The sequence below is a fragment of the Leptosomus discolor genome, chromosome 4 (assembly GCF_034619465.1).
Source record: "Leptosomus discolor isolate bLepDis1 chromosome 4, bLepDis1.hap2, whole genome shotgun sequence".
Classification (NCBI taxonomy): Eukaryota; Metazoa; Chordata; class Aves; order Leptosomiformes; family Leptosomidae; genus Leptosomus; species Leptosomus discolor.
Genome location: NC_141394.1, coordinates 62,803,730 through 62,822,585, shown reverse-complemented (window position 1 = coordinate 62,822,585; position 18,856 = coordinate 62,803,730). Strand labels below are relative to the sequence as shown.

The following is an 18,856-nucleotide window of genomic DNA, read 5'->3' as shown; positions in this document are numbered from 1 at the left end:
AATACTTTCTGTCACAGACAAAACCCAAGTTCTGCTTGTATTTACATCACACAGCCTCAATGAAATCAATAGGTTTGAAAAGAGCACGGAATCTCACCCTAGCATACCTATATACTGATAAACTCTGACCTGGAGACATTAACTAAGAATCTCCTGAGACAGCTCTTTTTGCTGCATTTCTTGCTTACAGACCAATTGGTTAAAGTTTGTAAGAAACTGAAAAGAAGTGGCTAAAGTAAGCTGTTATGTGTCTACACATAATGAAATGTCTGCTCATGAATGCTGAATCATGTCTTTTAAAAAGTTTGGATACATACAACAGTTCTGTAAATTTCCCAACAGACTTGTGATAGGTGAATATACAATTTAAAATTAAGATATAAAATACATGCCACATCTGAAGTGCATAAACTAGTCAGTATATAAACTGTATTTGGATTCAGCATGTGTTTTTCTTCAAAATGGATCTAAGATCAATAAACCCCATTTCTGTTTTAAGCCCAAGAAATCCTACATCTGCGTAATTGTATCTTAGTACGTGGTAAATGTACACACGGGATTTGATGAACCAGAAGATACAGAATGTTACTGCTAGAGCCCATGTCACTTGATTAGTAATAAAACATACGAAAAATGGACTAAATCTAATAACACTAGAAAAATTAGGCATTTTGTGCATGTTAGTTGTTCTACATATCTGGTAACTCACAGTTGCTGCTATGACTCAGCAATGCTATTAAAAAGTACCAGTAAAAGATATTGTGACTTGAGAAACTTGATCTTCTCTAGGGAGGCTTATACCTATCTAAAGCCAAGGTCTGGTAGGAAATTATCTAAAATCAAGAACCGAAGCAACGTGAAACTCCTAAAACTAGACTGATAATCCTTGACGTCATTGGTAGTCAAATTCTAGCTCTCAAGTTCAGCCACATATTAGATAAAATATATTACTTGTCATGAACAATAGTCTGCAATAAGAGATGTTTTCTGCCTTGACAAGTGAAGATACATCATGGAAGCGTCCTACATTCTTCAGATTGCATCAGTGGTATTTGGGCAAAAAAAATCTCATTACTCCACAGGAACTGATTATTTTAAATAAAGTGGTGGAACTTGTCAAAATACACACTGTCACTTTTTGGGCAGTAATTTGAATAAAGCTTGAAATTGATGAGGGTGAGTCGCTGACAGAAATTTCTTTTTTGTCACACCTCTCTCTTATCAGCTTCAAACAATATATCATGGTTCTGATTGCATAAGGAAACCAGTGGATGTTATAAAGGGGAGCTTGCAGGATTGTCCCATAACTGAGATTAAAGTTTAATATACATTAGTCTAATATAAAGAGAGAACACACTGAGCAAAGGACTGAATATGATGTTCTCTGAAAGAACCTGCTTGGATAAGCAATCCAGGGAGTAGCTGCTTGAACCTCATGCTTTAGTTTACAAGTGAAGTTCTGCTCACAGCTTGAGATGGAGGATTGGTGTTAGGGATTTTAAACCCTCACGAGTTAAAATGGTTCCAAGTGGAGAAAGAAGAAATAAAGATCTGACAGGAATAGCTTTTTAGCTGAAAAAATCCAAAACAGTGACAACAACAAAAAATCCAGTTTACCTGAAAGGTAGTAAAAGCGCCCTGTTCTCCTGTCTGAAGGAAAGCAAATTTGGAAGGCTTTGGGGATGGGGAGGATGTGTGTGGTTTTTGCTTGAGGTGTTGGGGTTTTTTTTTCCTTTTAACGTCTTATCCTTTTGTTTCAGCAGAAAAAAAAATGTTTGGGGTTTTAGGGGGGTCTTGGTGGGTTTTTTTAAAACCTGGGTTTCTGTGGCACTTGGCTAATCTGGCTGGGACACAGCCATCCTTACACATGGCTCACTCTGCCACTAGGGATTGCACACACTGTCATTCTCCTGGCAGTGTCTCATGTAGCACAAAAAAAGGGAACTTTGAGATCTGCACAATATTTATGATACATTATCAGGGTGAATGCAATGTGCAGCTCCCCCTGGACAGGATTAACTCCCCATTACTCAGGGCGTCAAGGAAAGGTAAGTGGCTTATCTACAACAATAAGTGACAATGATGCATGCTTAGTCCTGTTCTGTACCATACCTCGTTCCCTTACCCTGCACGCATGCACCCACCCTCAGCACAGGTAAAGGGACAGTGTCCCCCCTCCAGTCCCTCCCCATCACGGTTCCCCCAGCAGAGAAAGCACCCCTAAGAGGAGACTTCATCACTTGGCATTTCCAGCAGCAAGAGAATGAAAGATGAAGATGGGATCAGGACAGCATGAGTGTTGTGAATTGCTTAGGGGAAGAGTCTTGGGAGCAGCTGACTGAAAGCACTGGGATTTTGTTGGCTGCTGGGATCTTATTGACACTGCTGGGATTTTGTTGACTTCCCTCTGTCGTACATGGCAGCTGCCTCCTTTGGTGATATCTGCAGACAGCCCTGGTTTTTCTTAGGTCAGCTAACATAGCTGTATGGAAAAAGCCAAGCTTCGAGGCACTCAGTACATCCCTTGGATGTTTTTCCTTTTTATTGACTGCATTTACACTCCAGGAAATAAACTGGTCTTAAGAATCATTTGGAAGTATTAAAACGCATTTTGTCTCATGTGGCCTTAAATATGACAGTATGATGTATCTGTTGCTTCACATCCTCTCCTCTTCTCAATCGAAAACCCACCAGAAGAAAGAGGGAGAGAAAATGGCTGAAATATTTCAGATACTGACTATGTGATTTTTACTTTCCCTTGCCAAATTCTTGATGCTTTCCAGACCTGCAGTGGCAGATAAACAGAAGACACTTGGGATACCAGTATCAGGTACATCTAACTGCAGCAACTCAACAGAAAATGCACTAAAGAAAGGTATAACATTGTAGAGCACTGCAGCTGTAAGTGGAGGTGGAATACAATGGGAAAGAGAATTGGTGTTCAAGGGTGTAGGACCGATAAGAAGAGGTAGGAAAGACCACAAAAAGAAAACAACCCCAAAATAGAAAAACAATGACACCTACACCAGACCTTCTGATAAAACCAGCAAACTACCTCTGATATGTGATACTGGACATCATAAAACCACTCTATGCTGACTGTACTGCAGTTACTTACTTGCAATTTAAAAGTAAATCATCACAAAAAAGCAGTAATTGTCAACACTTACTACATGAACCAACTTAAACCAGTCATGTGATACCAGCGGGACAGGCTAAAGCGCTGGCTGGGATTTCTGCCAATGCCTGTTATTTAAGTGATATTTTTTAACAATGACCCTGTATTTCTCAAGCTGCTATGCACTAAACTCCTTGTAAGGAAACAAAAAAGAAGCACCCACTTAAGCATGGGATTTCTTAACTGGATATGGTAAGGATACACAAGAAACTGTTAACAGCCCTCAGTGAGATTCTGTAAAGTTTATCTCTTTATATTGCCTTGCTTTTTAGCTTTGATTGGCATTTACAAGAAGTAAGTTTTCCTACCCATATTGGAGATCTAACTGACTAAAAAGAGACCCAGTGCATAGGAAGGAAACAAGACTGGAAGTAGCCTAGAAAAGCAGGGATTGATGAGTGACAGATGTGCACGTGCTGACAGTGAAAGCAAGGCAGATTTGGAGGAGACGTAATCAACTGCAGTAAGTTGCTCATCTGCAGCCAACACTAGGTTTTCCTCCTGTTTTGTTTACCTATTGAGATTAAGGATGCCTTTTGCAGACCTGCAAAGTCTTACACATTGCACATGAAACTCACCTGACATATTGTTTCCCCAAAGTCCCCAGGAGTAACGGAACTCACACTTCTAACCGGCAAGGTGTCATGGCTTCTGACCCGCTCCACGACCTGCCATCTGGCTGAACGTGGTACCTGCACACCACAGCACAGACACCGTGTTGTGCTGCCAGTAGGAATGTACCCAACCTCAAAGTCCCCACGTATCAAGCAGTCCTGACAAATAACACACTCGACGAATACAGTGTAGCAGTCCACAGGTTCTCAAAAACTGGAAAAGAAAATGCTGCTGGGGACTGTGCCAGGCAAGGGGGGAGGGCTTCCTCTCACACTTGCCAGCTGCAATGTAAAACCCTGGACTTGCTGGCATTGAGCTGCGGAGATTAGTGGCATGCCCTGGTTTTCTGTATGTGCTTGTCTTAGCAGGTAAAGTTCCTACACAAACAAATGATCCTCCTCAATTAAAAAAAAAAAAAAAAAAATGAGGAGAGGCACTCCCTCCATGTGAACTCTTTGCAGAATTTTATTATGAACTAGCACACAAAGCTATTACACTTTGTGTGCTTGTTCGGTTGGAAATGTAGGCAAATATTTCATTAATTCCCAATACACGGAGAAAAAAAATTGTGCTCACTGTTGCCCTTCATACATGCGTGTAAGAGCAGAACTGACAGAAAACTTGATGTAAATCAGGATGGGTATTCAAGGCACTGGCAGAAAACTGGGCATTTGATTTCCCTGTGCTCTCCACGAACTGAGAAGCGAGCTCTCCTCAGTGTTTTGATTTAGCATAAGTGAATTTTTCAGGTTTCTCTACAGTTGGTTAAAGACCTTTTATCTCTGGTCTTCTATTACTATTCTTTAAACTTCATTTCATCCAGAAATGCTCACAGAAAAGTCAAAACAGGTTGCAGACGAATGCAGGTGCATTTTTATACCTATTGTATCTAGTTGTTTTTTCTAGCAAGGTAACTGATGAATCTGTCTTCATTTCCTCACATCTGTGTCACTCACAGCAGTGAAAAAGTTACAACCTGATGTTTCAGAATCTTGAAACATTCTTTGTTTCACAAGACGTATGGCCACCCTCAGAGCTGAAAATGGCTGTTAAAGCTTGGCTTTGGAGGTCAATGATCAGCTTTTCCGTATTACGTCCTTGAACTCTCTCAGCTTATTTATTAATTATTCTGGGATTTTCAGAATGAGAATTTCAGCTTAGTAAATTAGTTTATTAAGTGAGAATTTGATTACATGGTCCTGTATGAAGCACATAGGAATAGATTTTCCCCGAAGGACTAAGTGGATTAAAGTACGTTGCATTTACATTACTCAATGAGATGTACACAGCGCCACACAGCTGCTCTGCTCAAATGAGGGCTGTATTGGCTTCTGGTACTGAGCCTGAATTAATGCCTCACCATGCTGAGCAGACTGCGTAAAATATTCAAGTGTGCACAATAAAACTTCACCTGAATACAGGTCAACTAGCATTCCACAGGAAGCACACAGAAAGGAGCCTTGGGGCTGAATTTGCTGTTCACACTGTCTGCATGTGATACCTCAGGCCCTAAAAAGCAGCTTTTAAACTGTCTCTCAAGCTTTAATGATGTGAATCCTGCTACCTCATACTAGTGTAAAGCCACTTAAACTGCAGCTAAAGGTGTTTTTAAGCTAATCTGGCTGCACTGAAATGGGGTTGAAGCCGTCTCACTGTCAGCTCTAGCTGAGTAGCAGCTCAAGAAGATGCTGCCTTGCAGCTGTTGACCGCAGCAGCTCAGCTGAGGTGCACAGCTGACTGACTGTAACAGCAAGCTTAGTCCTTTCCAAGGCAAAACCAGGCAGGTTAATTAAGCTGTAAGTAATGATGATGTAAGATATTACTTAATTTGTTATTGAGACAGGCCTAGGATGCTCATAGCTGGTTACAGTCCCCCTGGCCTGGCAGGTGGCAACTAGTGAGCGACAGCGGCTGCAAAGGCCTCGGTGGGCTGCTGCCGAACCCGCCCGCGCTGGGTGGGCAGCCGGACGCTCCCGTACGCCGCAGCAGCCAGGCAGGCTTGCGGGGACGAGGCCCCTTTCCTCCGCAAGGTCCGCGGCAGCCAAGGGCAGGGCCGGGCGAGCGGGCCGGGCGCGCTCGGACGTTTCCAACGCCAGCGCGGCCTGGTGCTGCCAATCGGGATGTGTGGCCAAAGACCAAGACCCAAGCACAGGCTTTCCTTTCGCTTATTTCCGACTTCCTTTCTGGCTACGATACGTTATAAACGTTTGTTTAGGAAACAGGAGCACCGCGTGAGATTTTCACCGGAGCGTTCGGCCACGCCGTCCAGCCCAAGGCGCGCACGGCCCGCGGGCTGGAGGAAGCCTGCCCGGGTGCCCGGGGAGAGGCAGCCGCTGAAGGCACCGCCGTGGCGGTGTCCCCGGCTCTGGGGACAGCGCGGGGCCTCCCGGGCTGAGCGGCGAGCGGGCCGTGGGGACCTTCGCCCTGTCGGGCACGCCGCCCCGCTCCAGCCGCCATCGGCGGGGGGGAGAACCTTTCCGTGATGCGTCGCTTTCCACCCGGACGCAGCGGCGGAGGCCCAGCCCCGCTCCCGCCGTTGCCTGGTAACGCCGGTGAAGGAGGCGGGGTGCCGCGGCGAAAGCGGTCCGGGCAGGGTCGCCGCGCCGCGATGCTGGACCCGGACATCGGGCTCTCCCTCACCATAGCGCGGATCGTGCAGCGGCTGAAGGGCTCCAGCCTCCACTCCCAGCTGGAGCGACAGGCCCGGGTGAGCCCCGACCTGGCGCTGTGCCCCCAGGCCCGCTTCCCTTTCCCTCTCCCCGGCGCTTTGTTCCCGGCCGCCGCCCCCGGCCCGGCCCGTGCGGCCTCCGCCGGGGGCAGGAGCCTGGGGCCTCCCCTCCCTTACCCCCCTCCCCGCCCCCCCCCCCCCCCCCTTCGGAGGGGCCGGAGAGCGGTCTGGTTGGTTTCTAGAGCTTTATTTACAGTTTCTTCCCTTGGGACTGAAGGATTTCGTAGGGAATATGAAGACTATCCTTTTGAAAGCTCAGTGCTTCAAATAGTTCCTAAAATTAATCGCTTTGTCTTTTAATCTGTCATTTGGAAAGCTTTAAATACACGCACCACGGCCACCCCCCCCCCTTCCTCCTCCAGAGCGCCCCTGAGAAAATGAGGATTTGGTGAAAGAAAGTGAAAATAAATGAAAAATGCACATGAAAGTACGTTTTTGTAGCTGGGAGAACAGTTGCTATTTTATATTTAGTAATTTGGAACCAGATTTTCGTATTTCAGCTAGACTTCATTTTAGATGTTTCAGATTAAAATTGTGTCAATTTTCGTGACCATAATAACATAACAGCGGTGCTATAGTGATTATTGTGCGTTACTGAAATATTTTGGGTTGGGTTTTATAAAATCTTGGGGTTTATTTTTGGTGTTTCGGGTTCGGGCTTTTTTGTTCGGTTTTGGTTTGATTTGGTTTGGATTTTTTTTGAAAACAGTGCTTTACATTGTAGATTTTTCTTAGGATAAAATGTCCATTATCTGCCTTAATTTTGTGGGTTTTTAAACGATAACATGATTTTCTTCTCTGAATGTCCCTAAAGCTTTCCATAGCAAGTGACATTACTATATGCCTTTTCTGGTTTGTTTTGGTTTTAAATTTACTGATTTGGTCTCTAAATGCTTTTTTAAATGTGTGTCTGCTTTGCTCCTGTTGATTGACTGCTCTCTAAATATGTGAGTAAGCAAATGTGTGTGAGTTGAAGAGGGCTGGAGTTTTATAGAAGAGTATAGACGTTGTGTTCTGTTAAGTGTTGGGGAATTCAGCATCCTAAATAGCCTGACATGAGGTGTGGAGAGTCAAGTTCAACACCTTGTCCTCAATAAAGGCAGTGAACAGGACTCTCTTTTAACAACTCCGTTACTGATTATAATAAAACTTGTATGTACTCATCTCTGCGTTCATTCTTTTGTCTCTGTCTCCCGTGAGGCCTGATTTCGCAGTCATTTGATACTTTGCATGTTTGTGTTGAAACACGAGGAACCTTGCTGTCTCAGGACTTGGCGGGGTGTTTAAATGCTGCTGGTGGATGGCTGTTTTGTACAGCTGTTCAGTACAGGTGGACACTCTGAAGACCTTAGCAGTGCCCTTCTGTGGTGGTGTTTGATGTCTGAAAGGGAGGTTAAATGCCTAAATCCTTCCTTCGCTCTATAGCACATCAGTTTATTCAATACAAGCAGAAACTCTGCATAATCAAGCATAAAGGTAACCTATGAAATGAGTAAAACACGGTGTAATGACCACAGGCAAATCTGTCATGATAGTTTTGCAGAACACTGCTTTACAAATTTATTGGAGAAGAAAATAACCATGTGTATCTATAGGTCGGAAGATTATTCTAGTCATATGAAGTTTAAGGGGACAGAAAATAAACAGGGCAACAAATGTCCAGGTTGGTTCTTAGAGTAGGTGTTTAAAGAGTTTGTAACAGAAGATTAAATCAGGGCTGTAGTTCAGTGTAGTGATCTGAAAGACTAGAAGGTTTTCAGATACATCAGCTAGAGAATTTCTTAATGTAAGGAGTCATCTTTTGGAGCTTGCAGTTTAAATTAACAGGGCCAAATGTACACTCTGTCAGGAATCTGTATGTTCTGGGATTTTTTAATTGCCTTTGCATGCATTTCTGTTCTTTTATGTACAGTATAGACTTGTTTTATTTCTGGTGCTTGTGTAGTCATATTACTGCTATACTCTGCATTTGCAAAGGCTCTAGCAGTGAGTTTCTTATCTTTGTCCGTCCCTTAGTGGCTGTACAGAACTCTGAAGGTTTCTGAATTTTGCTACTCTCTGTATTAATGCTTGCTTACATGGGGTATTTCTGAAGTTGCATTATCAAATACGAAAGCTTTGCTATTGCTATGCCTCACGCCTGAACTCCAGTTTATTGGTAGGACGTGATGGGTTTTTTTGACTGCTGGGTAACAGTCAGTTTTTGAACAACGCTTGGTCTGCACTGGTTGCAGCAGTGATGTACAGGTGGTCCCTTTTTAGCCTATTTTAAGCTATTTTTGTGGACGCGTATTGTATTTTGAGAAACCTTTTGAGGCAGTGCATCAGAATAAAACTTTCTTATTGTTTTGGATATTTGTATTACAGTTGTATTTTACCTTTACAAAGATTCGTCTTTATCTGTCAGTGTAGAAAATGATGATACTCATTCCACAAAAATACTTACCATCTCTGAAAACACGATAGTCAAAATGGATCCTCAGGTCTATTATAATATTGCCTGAAATGTTCAAGAGGTCATGTAGTCTCACAAACAGTATTTTAACTATTAACAAAAACTATGTTTTGTAAGTTCATCGCTTCTTTTCATGTCTAGGAAGGAGAGCTCAAAATGAACAGTTTCTTTCAGGAATTAATAGAATTTTGGGGAAAACACAACATCCTGACGTTATTTGTGATGGGTGATAGAGTAGCCCTGTGGTTATGAGCTGATCACACCAGCGCAATTCTTGGCTGTCATCGAGAGCCTGAGCTGGCATCAAGGACTGTGATACACCATCTCTTTGAAGTAAGTTTGGCATAGGCATCAAATGGTTTGCTGTCACAGCTTTAGCTCTGGGGATACCCAGATAATCACATTTTTGTCCCTAGGACTGAAGTAGAGGTAGGGTCGTACGCTTGTTAATGATGATTTGGAAAAGAAATGTTAGGTTGGTTTTGTAGTTTGAGTTTTGCTATATTGATAATGTGTCTGCAGTTAATACAAAGAGATTAATGCAGGAAAGAGTGTAAATGTGCCTGTCGTTTGCTTTGGAATTTCTTCTGAGCGTATTTTGTAGTGTGTTTGAAAGCGAAGAGTAACAGTTACAAAGAGCCAAAATATTAGATAGTAGCTTTTCAACATGTAGAATTGCTGCTGGGTTTACTGGAGTATCGGAGGAGAAATCTGATCTCGGTTTCTCAGGCACAAGTTTCACTGTGTGAGTTTGTAACCAAATTTGTTTGCTTTTGTCTTAATTTTTCTCTTCCCTTTCTGAAATGTAAATGTTTTTAAGGTAAAAATTAGAGGTGCTTAGAAAAACTGAGACACAGACATCTTCAATCACAAAATGCAGTTTGAAAACAGATTTTTTTTTTTTGGTGAAATCTTGCTAAAATTTTGTTTTAGGGAAAATCTTTGTCAGTGAGCTGACATTAAAAATGGAACAGTTCAGAGACATGAAAAAGGTGCTACCTTTTTAACACATTTGCCTTTGCAGAGAATTCAGAAACTTTGTTTTTCATCATATTTGAAGGAAGCCAGGCTTTATTAATCAATTAAGATTAATCAGTCTTACTTTTGTCCTCTGCAAACCTCTAATAAAAATCAGTCTGACTCTGAGTTGCCTGTAACCTCTAGTGGCCAGGGTCAAGTAACAAGTAAAGTTAAAAAAAACGACAACAACCAAAGAAAAGCCTCAGTAGTTTATTTCTAAAGAACTTTTCTAAAAGAGGACGTGAAAAAAAAAAGAAAGATAAAGGTCCCAAATTATGTTTTAAATTGAACAAGAAAGACTCGCAATACAAGGAATCCTTCTGGGCATTTTCTGTGTAGACGTTCTCAGATCTGTTGCTTGTAGGTATGTTTGTAGTGGGACAACTTGAAGGAACTTGGAGATAAACAGGATAAAAAAGTCTGTCAAAGTAGGCTAAAAGTGGTAACTTGAGTGTAAGAATCAGCCTTGACACCCCATCCCACCCCACTCTGACAATTAAGTTTGGGAGGGAGAAAAGATTTTAGGAGGTACCTGAAGGTATGAACAAAATGTGGAAAGGAGATGTGCTAGGGTGTGTCATGATCAGAAATGTTGTCCAGAGGAGTGGACGCTGGCATCACCCTTTCAGCAGGACTGTGACTAGTACCAGAAAGGTTTAAAGAAAATAATCAGTGAGAGGTAAGGGTTGTCACAAGACTTCACATGGGGCAAAGAAGGAGCGGAGTTTGCTTTGGGAGCACTAGGAACATTGCAGGTGGAGTATTGCCCAACTGTGTGCTTCTAAAGGGAGTACAAGTAAACATCTTAAAATAATTTATGTGGAGTGAATGGTTTGCAAAATACCTGAGGATGTTATTTTAATGACATTTTTCTCCAACAGTTTAAAAAAAAAAAGGATACTGATCCCTCCTTAAGTAAAAGATCAAATTAAGGAGAATGTTTCTGTGAAATGTAGCATTTATTTAATAAAAGTTAGCAAATAAACGTAGGCTCATGATTCATCATAAATAATTAATGGTTCATTTTCGTGCATTGTATTTAACAAAGGGCTTACTATCCCCTCCTGATAGAGCTTGTACTTTGGTTTAAATGATTTGGCAGTAACATTTGCAGTACAGTGAACTTTAAATTGAATGCAGTTGTGTATACATTGAACAGATTACGGAGTTCAGAAGCAATGCAAGCTTGTTTTTTTAGTAACGTAGATTGTGTGTTCTACCTTGTGCGTGTGTATTTTATTTACAGCACTAATTTTATATTCAAATGAAAACCTAGAAAAATTATTAAAACATCACATACATGTTATTAAAAATGTATCCTTCGTATCTTGTGGGAGGATATTCATACATATTCTTGTATGAATAAACATTTGAAGCTGTTTATTCCTGTATGAGGCTACTTGAGGCTCTCTGTTTCAACTGCTAGGTTATTTTTACTTGTATAAGAAAGTTCACAGTACTTTTTCCCTTAGTGTAATTACTGTAGAAATGTAGAAGGCTTGGAAAATTGTCGATGTAATCAGGGTTTTACACTTATCTAAAACAAAAAGGCTTTGAAGAGAAATTAGGGTGGATAGCCTGTGAAAATATTTAGATTGTGTAAAGTTATTTGCAGAACTGTTTTCAGCAGGATAAAAATATGTGTTCACCTGATGCAGTTCCACATTTCAGTATAGTTGGATCACTTCTCTGCAGTGTTTATTCTTGTTGAGAAAAGAAATAGTTGAACACAGCAGTTATGCTGGAACACTTTGCTCTGTCAAGCCTCCTCTTTGTAGTGTGTTGCTGGTCCTCTGGCTATTTTCCTATACTTCTTTGAGTGCTGTGCCTTTGTGGCTCATCTGTCCTCTTGCATGATCAGTGCTCTACCAGTCATGACGACTGAATGCCATTTCCAAATTTAGGTGCTAATTTGCAAATAGATTTGTCTCTGTGTTCAGTTGCTCTACGAATCAATTTACTATGCCCACCAACTTTTTCCACCTAGCACTGTGCTATCCTTTTTCTTGCTTTCAGCCAGATCAGTGTTGAGTGTCTGGGTTTTCTTCCGTCTTGACATGCAAGTACAGAAAGTGTAATACATTTAGAGTGTCACTGACGGTGGTGACTGCCCAGATCTCAGGATACCTTTCCAAATTCAAAGGCAAAGGTTATGTACACAAAGGATTGCTAGTGGTACCTTAGCCACCTTTGAGAAGGTTTGGCAAAATTTTGAAAGGGCCAAAACTCCTTTGTCTTCTGTACAGCTGAAGGACAAGAGGGTCCCAAGAAGGGCTGTAATGATAGTTTGTTTTATGAAAGAGCGTTGAACAGCCAGTTGGTTCTTGACTTGCAAGAAGCTGGCCAAGACTGTAGATGAACATGGACACCCAGCTCCTGAACCCTGGTGCCCTGTCCATAAGAACATGCATAATGCCAGTTATATGGGAAAAGAAGCTGGTAGGCATTAACTTTTATTAAAAATCATTTGTTATTGCTTGCTGAAATATGCTACATTCATCCCTGTTTGCTTTCAGGACTCTGTGTTGGCCTGACTGAACCTCTGAATAGGGTGACTTCTTCCCTGGTCTGGCTGTGACTCTTTGACTCCATGGGTTGTTCCCCTATATATCCTCCCTCTCCTTTACCCTGCTTGTGATAGCCCCCTTATAGTATCAGATATTTTATTTAAAAAAAGGAAGATACTCTTTCATCAAGATGTGTGTATTGAAATTGGAGAGCCTGTAGTTCTACCTGGGTGTATGCTGCATTTTGATCATGCAGAAAATGAATTAAATTCATTAGTACAAATCTCATCAAGGTGGGGTTTTTCCCAATAAACCTTAGCCAGGCATTTTTATCATTGTAAATCATAGTAGGGCTTTTTATATAAATATCATTTTGTCAACATATTTTTCATTCTACCAAAAACTCATAGGGGATGAAAATGCAAATGAGACTTAGGCCCTATGTTGTACCAAGCAGTTCGCAACAAACAAACTCTACCTAAAATATAAGCAGCTAAATGTATTTTGCAATGTAGTACAACACAGAAATAAGTTAGGTCAGTTGGTCTAAAGGGAAAATAAAAATATGTGGGAGACCTTGTCTAGTAATTTTGGAACATCAGCTCCACTAAGTCTCCTTGACTCCTCAATTTAGTTCCCATAAACGCCCGTATAAATTTCAAAGAGGTAAGTTACAGCAAAGCAATTCTGAAGGGATTTCCTTTCATCTACCAAAATAGGTATTTTCTTCTTTGGTTGTATTATACAGAACTAAGGTATGTTGCTCTGTGTCAGAACTGGCTGCAGCCGCTAGCTGGACTGTGCCAGATTCTTCCCATTCAGATATCTTAATTTCTGGTTTAAAAACTGATCAGCAATCCAGTATGCAATGAGTCTGTAACAGTAACGGATTCTGGGGCTCTGTAGCTCTGCTTAGCACTGTAGGAATGTATTGATCATAATCCAGAAGTAAACAAAAGGGAAAGTGGAAATGGAAGGAGGCTTTGGGAATTGCATCCTGAAATGGCAAGAGTGGGGACAGAAGTGCTCCCATAATTGGGGTGGTGGTGGTGGTGGAATTTTCATGTTTCTTATATGAAAATTTGTCTCAGTAGGGCATTTTGCACTCAAGAGAACGAAAAGGGCACAGGAAAGAGGCTAAAAATAAGTTTTGATAAATTAAAGATTAGCATAGGAATATTTACTGCAGCAGGGCCAGAAATAGGGAAATGGAACTTGACTGAATAAATAAGCACAAAGAGGTGAAGGTAACTGGTAGAGATTGATGCACTGCCTTCATCCTTATAGTATAGTCTCTCCTTGGCTGAGAGACCTGGGGCTCTTTAGCCTGGAGAAGAGAAGACTGAGAGGGGACCTTATCAACACTTATAAATATCTAAAGGGCGGGACTCAAGAGGCTGGGGCCAGGCTCTTCTCAGTGGTGCCCAGTGACAGGACAAGGGGCAACGGGCACAAACTGGAGCACAGGAAGTTCTGCCTCAACACGAGGAAAAACTTTACGTTAAGGGTGACAGAGCACTGGAACAGGCTGCCCAGGGAGGTTGTGGACTGTCCTTCCCTGGAGATACTCAAAACCCACCTGGCTGCAGTCCTGTGTGAACCTGCTTAAGCAGGGGGGTTGGACTAGATGATCTCCAGAGGTCCCTTCCAACTCCTACCACTCTGTAATTCTGTCATGCTTGGAGAAAGTTTTCACCAAAGTGCTGTCCTGCTTCCTTTTTGACTGCCACCCAGCTGCATGCCAAAGGGTCACTGTTTTTTTGTTCTGCAGCTGGGGAACAGGCTCTGTTTGGGAACAGCCGTTTACAAGAAAGCCCTCTGTTGTATCTTTTGGCCTGACAGTGAAAATGGGAAGTTGTCTGTGTGGACTGAGCTCCTTTATCCTTTCTAATGCAATATGCTCTATCAATTTCAAGAACTTACAGGAAACCACAAAAAAAAAAAAAAAAAAAAAGGCTTATCATAATGAGTGGCAGACTTTGCTTAATGAGCCAAAGGCTCACAAATTTTACAGATGTGTGCACAGCAGACAACTATAATACTTTTCTCCTGATTGCATTTTTGTCACTTCTTGCACCGTTTACAGTGTCAAGACAATGAACCCACTTTTTAGTAGATTTTAAAGCTTTCTTTTTTTTTTTTTGTGATTCTTCATCTGTCAATGAGTCGTATTTGTGAGGTTTTTTTACATATCTAAAAAGGATTTTGAAGCATGTGTAAACACCCCATGGACCTTGGGATTAAAATTGGCCATATTTAACCCAGAAGACAAAGTTGAACAATTACAAAAGTGTGCAAAAACTTCCGAGGAAGAGTAAGGCACAATCTGCCCAGTTTGATGCATGTTACTGTATTTAAAATTAGTGCAGGAGAGGTACAAAACCACTGCTTTGCAGCCGAAAAAATTTAAACTCAGCCTGACATACTTCAGTCCAAAACAGACATAGGACTGTCCATCAAAGTAGATTCAGAAGGAATCCTTCATAAGGACCTCAAGGCTTCTGCTTAAAAGGGTAATTTGGGAGCTGCCCAAGAACTGCCATGAAAATCTTTTTGTTTCCTTGCCCTTAGCCGTGATCCTTTGCCAGCTTTTGTTGTTGTGCTGAACAGAATACGTGTTTGTCGTTTGACATGAGAGTTATGCAACTCACCACACCTTATGGTTTGTGCTTATGATCAGCTTGGCTCTCTCAGAAAGCGTGCTTACAGTCTCTTTGCTGTTGCAGTTGATAACCCAAATATAAAAGCATTCCCTACCTGTAATGGCAAGGTGACTTAGAATAAGAATGGAAATGCTGATGCTATCAGTCTCTGCATTATTGGCCATTCCTTCTTTCGACTAGGGAAAATGGAAATATTTCCTTGAAATTCTGTGTTGTGAATTCATCTAGACCAACTTTCCCAGCAAGCTGTGCAGCACAGCATGTACCCTTTCCCATGTGTAAACTGTAAGGCAAATGGTAGGATTGCGGAGTTTGTTAGTTGTGTGTGATGGACCTAAAGCGTGCCATGCTGTCAACAGTGCTGTTAGGGCTGGCAAACTGCAGAAGCTGGTGGAAGTTTATTTTTAATAGCATCATAACTTACTGCAATAAAATTGGAAGCTGATACGCCTACAGCATATTGCGAGTAGCTTATGGTAAGAGATATCTCACATTTCTAGGTAGCTGATGTGGCCATATGCTTCTAACATATGCCTTGAGCTGCGGAGTAAGTTGCACACAGGTCTCCCAGCGTTGTTTTCAAGTCAGCAGCCAGGGTTGCTATCCTTTTGTAAACCTCTAGCTTTATCCTCTGGTGGTAATCAGCTATCGCCGCACTCCGTGTTTAGGAAAATATGTATTAGAAGTCACTTCACAGAAACTGCTGAGTTTCTGATTGTTGTCCTTTTGGACCTTATTGTGGTCTATTTGTTTCCTCCTCTTGGCCGAGCTGTAGAAGGAGGAGAAGCCATAGCAGCTGTTGCTGCTGTTGCTGACAAATCTGCAGGACCATCCGGGTGGTAGTGCCGTGGGACGGTTGTAAAGCTGGTTGGTGCCTAATTGTCTGTTGAGTGCATTTCGTTACAAGAGGCTGTATATACCCAGCAGTCACAGCGGCAGTGGGAAATGTTTGGACCACACTTTTTATTTGAAGATGGCATTTCTTAATAGAAAGAGGTGAACTGTGGGAGGTTAAGTGAGAAGTTATGGAACATTTTCAGTTTGATTCTTTCATGTAGAATACAGTGAGTGGCTTCTAGTGATTTACTTGTGTACCTTATGACCAGTTCTTTAATGCGCAAAATCTGGCATTTGGCCTAAGTACGTGGTGTACTTGCTCAAAGTATTAAACATGTCAGTGTATACTCCCTCACCTTTCTTCTCTCTTCTTCCCCACATACAGCTTTTAGCAGTGATGTAAAAGCAAAGACATTGAGTGAGGAAAAAGTTGACAGGTTTTTTTGGCTGCAATTACCATTGTCAAGTTAGTAGGAAACAATTTACTTCGTGTGTAACTTTAAGCATCTATGTTTCTTATTTTATAATTTAAAAATGCAATTAGCTTTCATTTTAGTGCTTGCTCAATGCTTATTTATTTATTCATTTATTTATTTTTCATATTAGGTTAGCCTGCACAAACCAGAAATTAAACTGGAATCACTAAAAGAAGATATTAAGGATTTTCTGAAGACATCGGGTTTGTAATACTTCATTGATGTATTTGTGAGTAGTATAGATCTATGTAAGAACATACATGACGTACATGATGAAAATAGTAGTTTGTGCAGCTTGGTATCTTGTTGCTGTCAGTAGCCAGCAGCAGACATTCAGTGATTCCAAATTATTAAACAAGATAGAGAAAATTAAAACGGAAAAAGTTCTTGGATTCCAGCAGCATTTTCAAAAACATACTATGCAAATAAGTGATTTTATCATTTTATAAGGTACTGGTAATTTTATTGAAAGTTCTGAATGATACAGAGTTCAGTCACTTCTGAAAATGGGAATCAGCATTCATGGAGGTACTCTTGAAAATTTTACCTTTCACTACATTTTCAGTTTCCAATGGAAGTTGCAGGCTATGTCACTATCATGTGAAGATTTGATTATAAGTGATAGAAGATTTATAGTAATCAGGAACACTGTGTCTATTAATATTTATAGTTTTAGTAATATGATGGCTTTGAAAAAATAGCGTATAATTAACCAAAGCTGTGTTGTAATTATTTGAACAGTAGAATGAAATAAAGGACATTCAACTTTTATACAGGTCTACACTTGCAGGTTTTCCTGTCTTAATTAGATTAAGGTTTCTTTATCTCTTCCTGTCTCTCTGGTAGGTAAACATGAATTGAGACAGGACAGAAAACTCTAGTGCCTGCAAAGCAACCTCTGATTAATATTCCGTTAGTATTCATTCCTAAAGTTGTCTTCTGGATATTTTTTTAATTTTAACAGGTTGGGAAAAGAAGCTTCAGAATGCTGTTTATAGCGAACTCAACGTGTGAGTTTATTTAGAATTTTTATTTAATAAGTTCTACTCACATTATTTACTTTTGATTAATTTATATACATATTACGTGTTGCTGTTATCTGCAAGGTCTGTCAAACCAAGGGTACCTGCTTCATTTCTGGTTTTAAAGTGCCATAATTTCTTTTTCATCCTAGTGAAAATATTGGACTCAAGTACATTTTAAAGAATGAGTGAAACAAATATCACCAAATTTTTTAGTTACTTTAGTAATTTCTTTGTTGTTTTACTTCCAAAGGTACCAACAGTCATAATATAATTCTTGTGATTGCTGCAAATGAATTTTAATTATTCAGATGTTTCTGACAGCATTGCACATTTGTTGTTCAGTGAACTTTGGATTAGACTTCTGGGAAGCATGAATTACCTTTACATTCTGGCAAGGTGAATTTCATGACAGATAGAGCCATAAATGCAACTATATAATAAGAAATGTGTATGCAAATCTATTTGTGCTAATTTAAATAAGCTTATTAGAATTACCAGTTTTGAACAATGTGTCTTAGTAGTATGATGGTCTCAGCTCAGCAAAATACTTTTAAATGCATCTGTTAGTCAGGATTCGTCTTCATTGTGTCTTTCAAGCGAAAGATATTTACCTGTCTTTTGGAGTAATGCTTATGCTTTCTTTGAGTTCGCAGAAATAAGCTACAAAATAATGAAATTAGCCCTAAAAAATTGAAATTAGCTAAGAATATCATGATTTCATCAGCATTGTGGAACAGCCAAGAAGCAGCATTGCTGAAACCTGTTAGTATTGATTCCATTTCACACACAGGCACAGCGTTGTCCAGAACAAATTAGCAGCAAGTACAAGAATGACCCTACCAGTTAAAAATGGGAAGAAATCTGGGGAGCGTTTCCCAAAATCATAGGATAGGAACTGTTTGAATACATGTAAACAAATGAAAATTCAGGCTAACTATGAGAGAAGCTTTGTGTAAATTGTGTTTCATGAAAGACATTTGAGGCAGTTGAATTTAAGCTGGATAAAATGTTTGTCATTAACTCAGTGGAAGTAATCTGCACTACTGGAACATAAATTAGTGTTTTGCTGGGTTTTTGTTTTTCATTTTGTTCCGGCTTTTATATTTTGGCATAATGCAGTTTATGAATGCATATCCAACTTTGCTTAGGTCAACACCACAAAGCTCTAATTGCTTCAGACATGTGCTCACTATTGATTTTTAAAAGGAATTCCTCCAAAAAATATATTTTCTGTTGAAAAAATACAGTATCCTGGATAGTAAAAGTTCCAGGGAGTTATAAAAATGACTTGATTTGAAGAGGATACAAGTCTAAAATACCTGATTTGTTCATAGAATTACTTGATTTTATTT

The 18,856-nt window shown here is 40.6% G+C and overlaps 1 protein-coding gene across 2 annotated transcripts in view; it reads left to right on the top strand.

Moving 5' to 3' along the window:
* Window positions 1–6,401: 6,401 nt before the first annotated feature.
* TBC1D19 (TBC1 domain family member 19) overlaps window positions 6,402–18,856 on the top strand; it is a 53,595-nt gene continuing 41,140 nt past the window's right edge. The window contains exons 1-3 of one of the 2 annotated variants that reach the window (XM_086464225.1): window positions 6,402–6,500; window positions 16,610–16,682; window positions 17,444–17,489. In XM_086464225.1, coding sequence (XP_086320351.1) covers window positions 6,402–6,500; window positions 16,610–16,682; window positions 17,444–17,489 — 218 coding nt within the window. The remainder of the gene's footprint in view (window positions 6,501–16,609; window positions 16,683–17,443; window positions 17,490–18,856) is intronic. The other variant, XM_086464227.1, reaches the window with a different exon arrangement.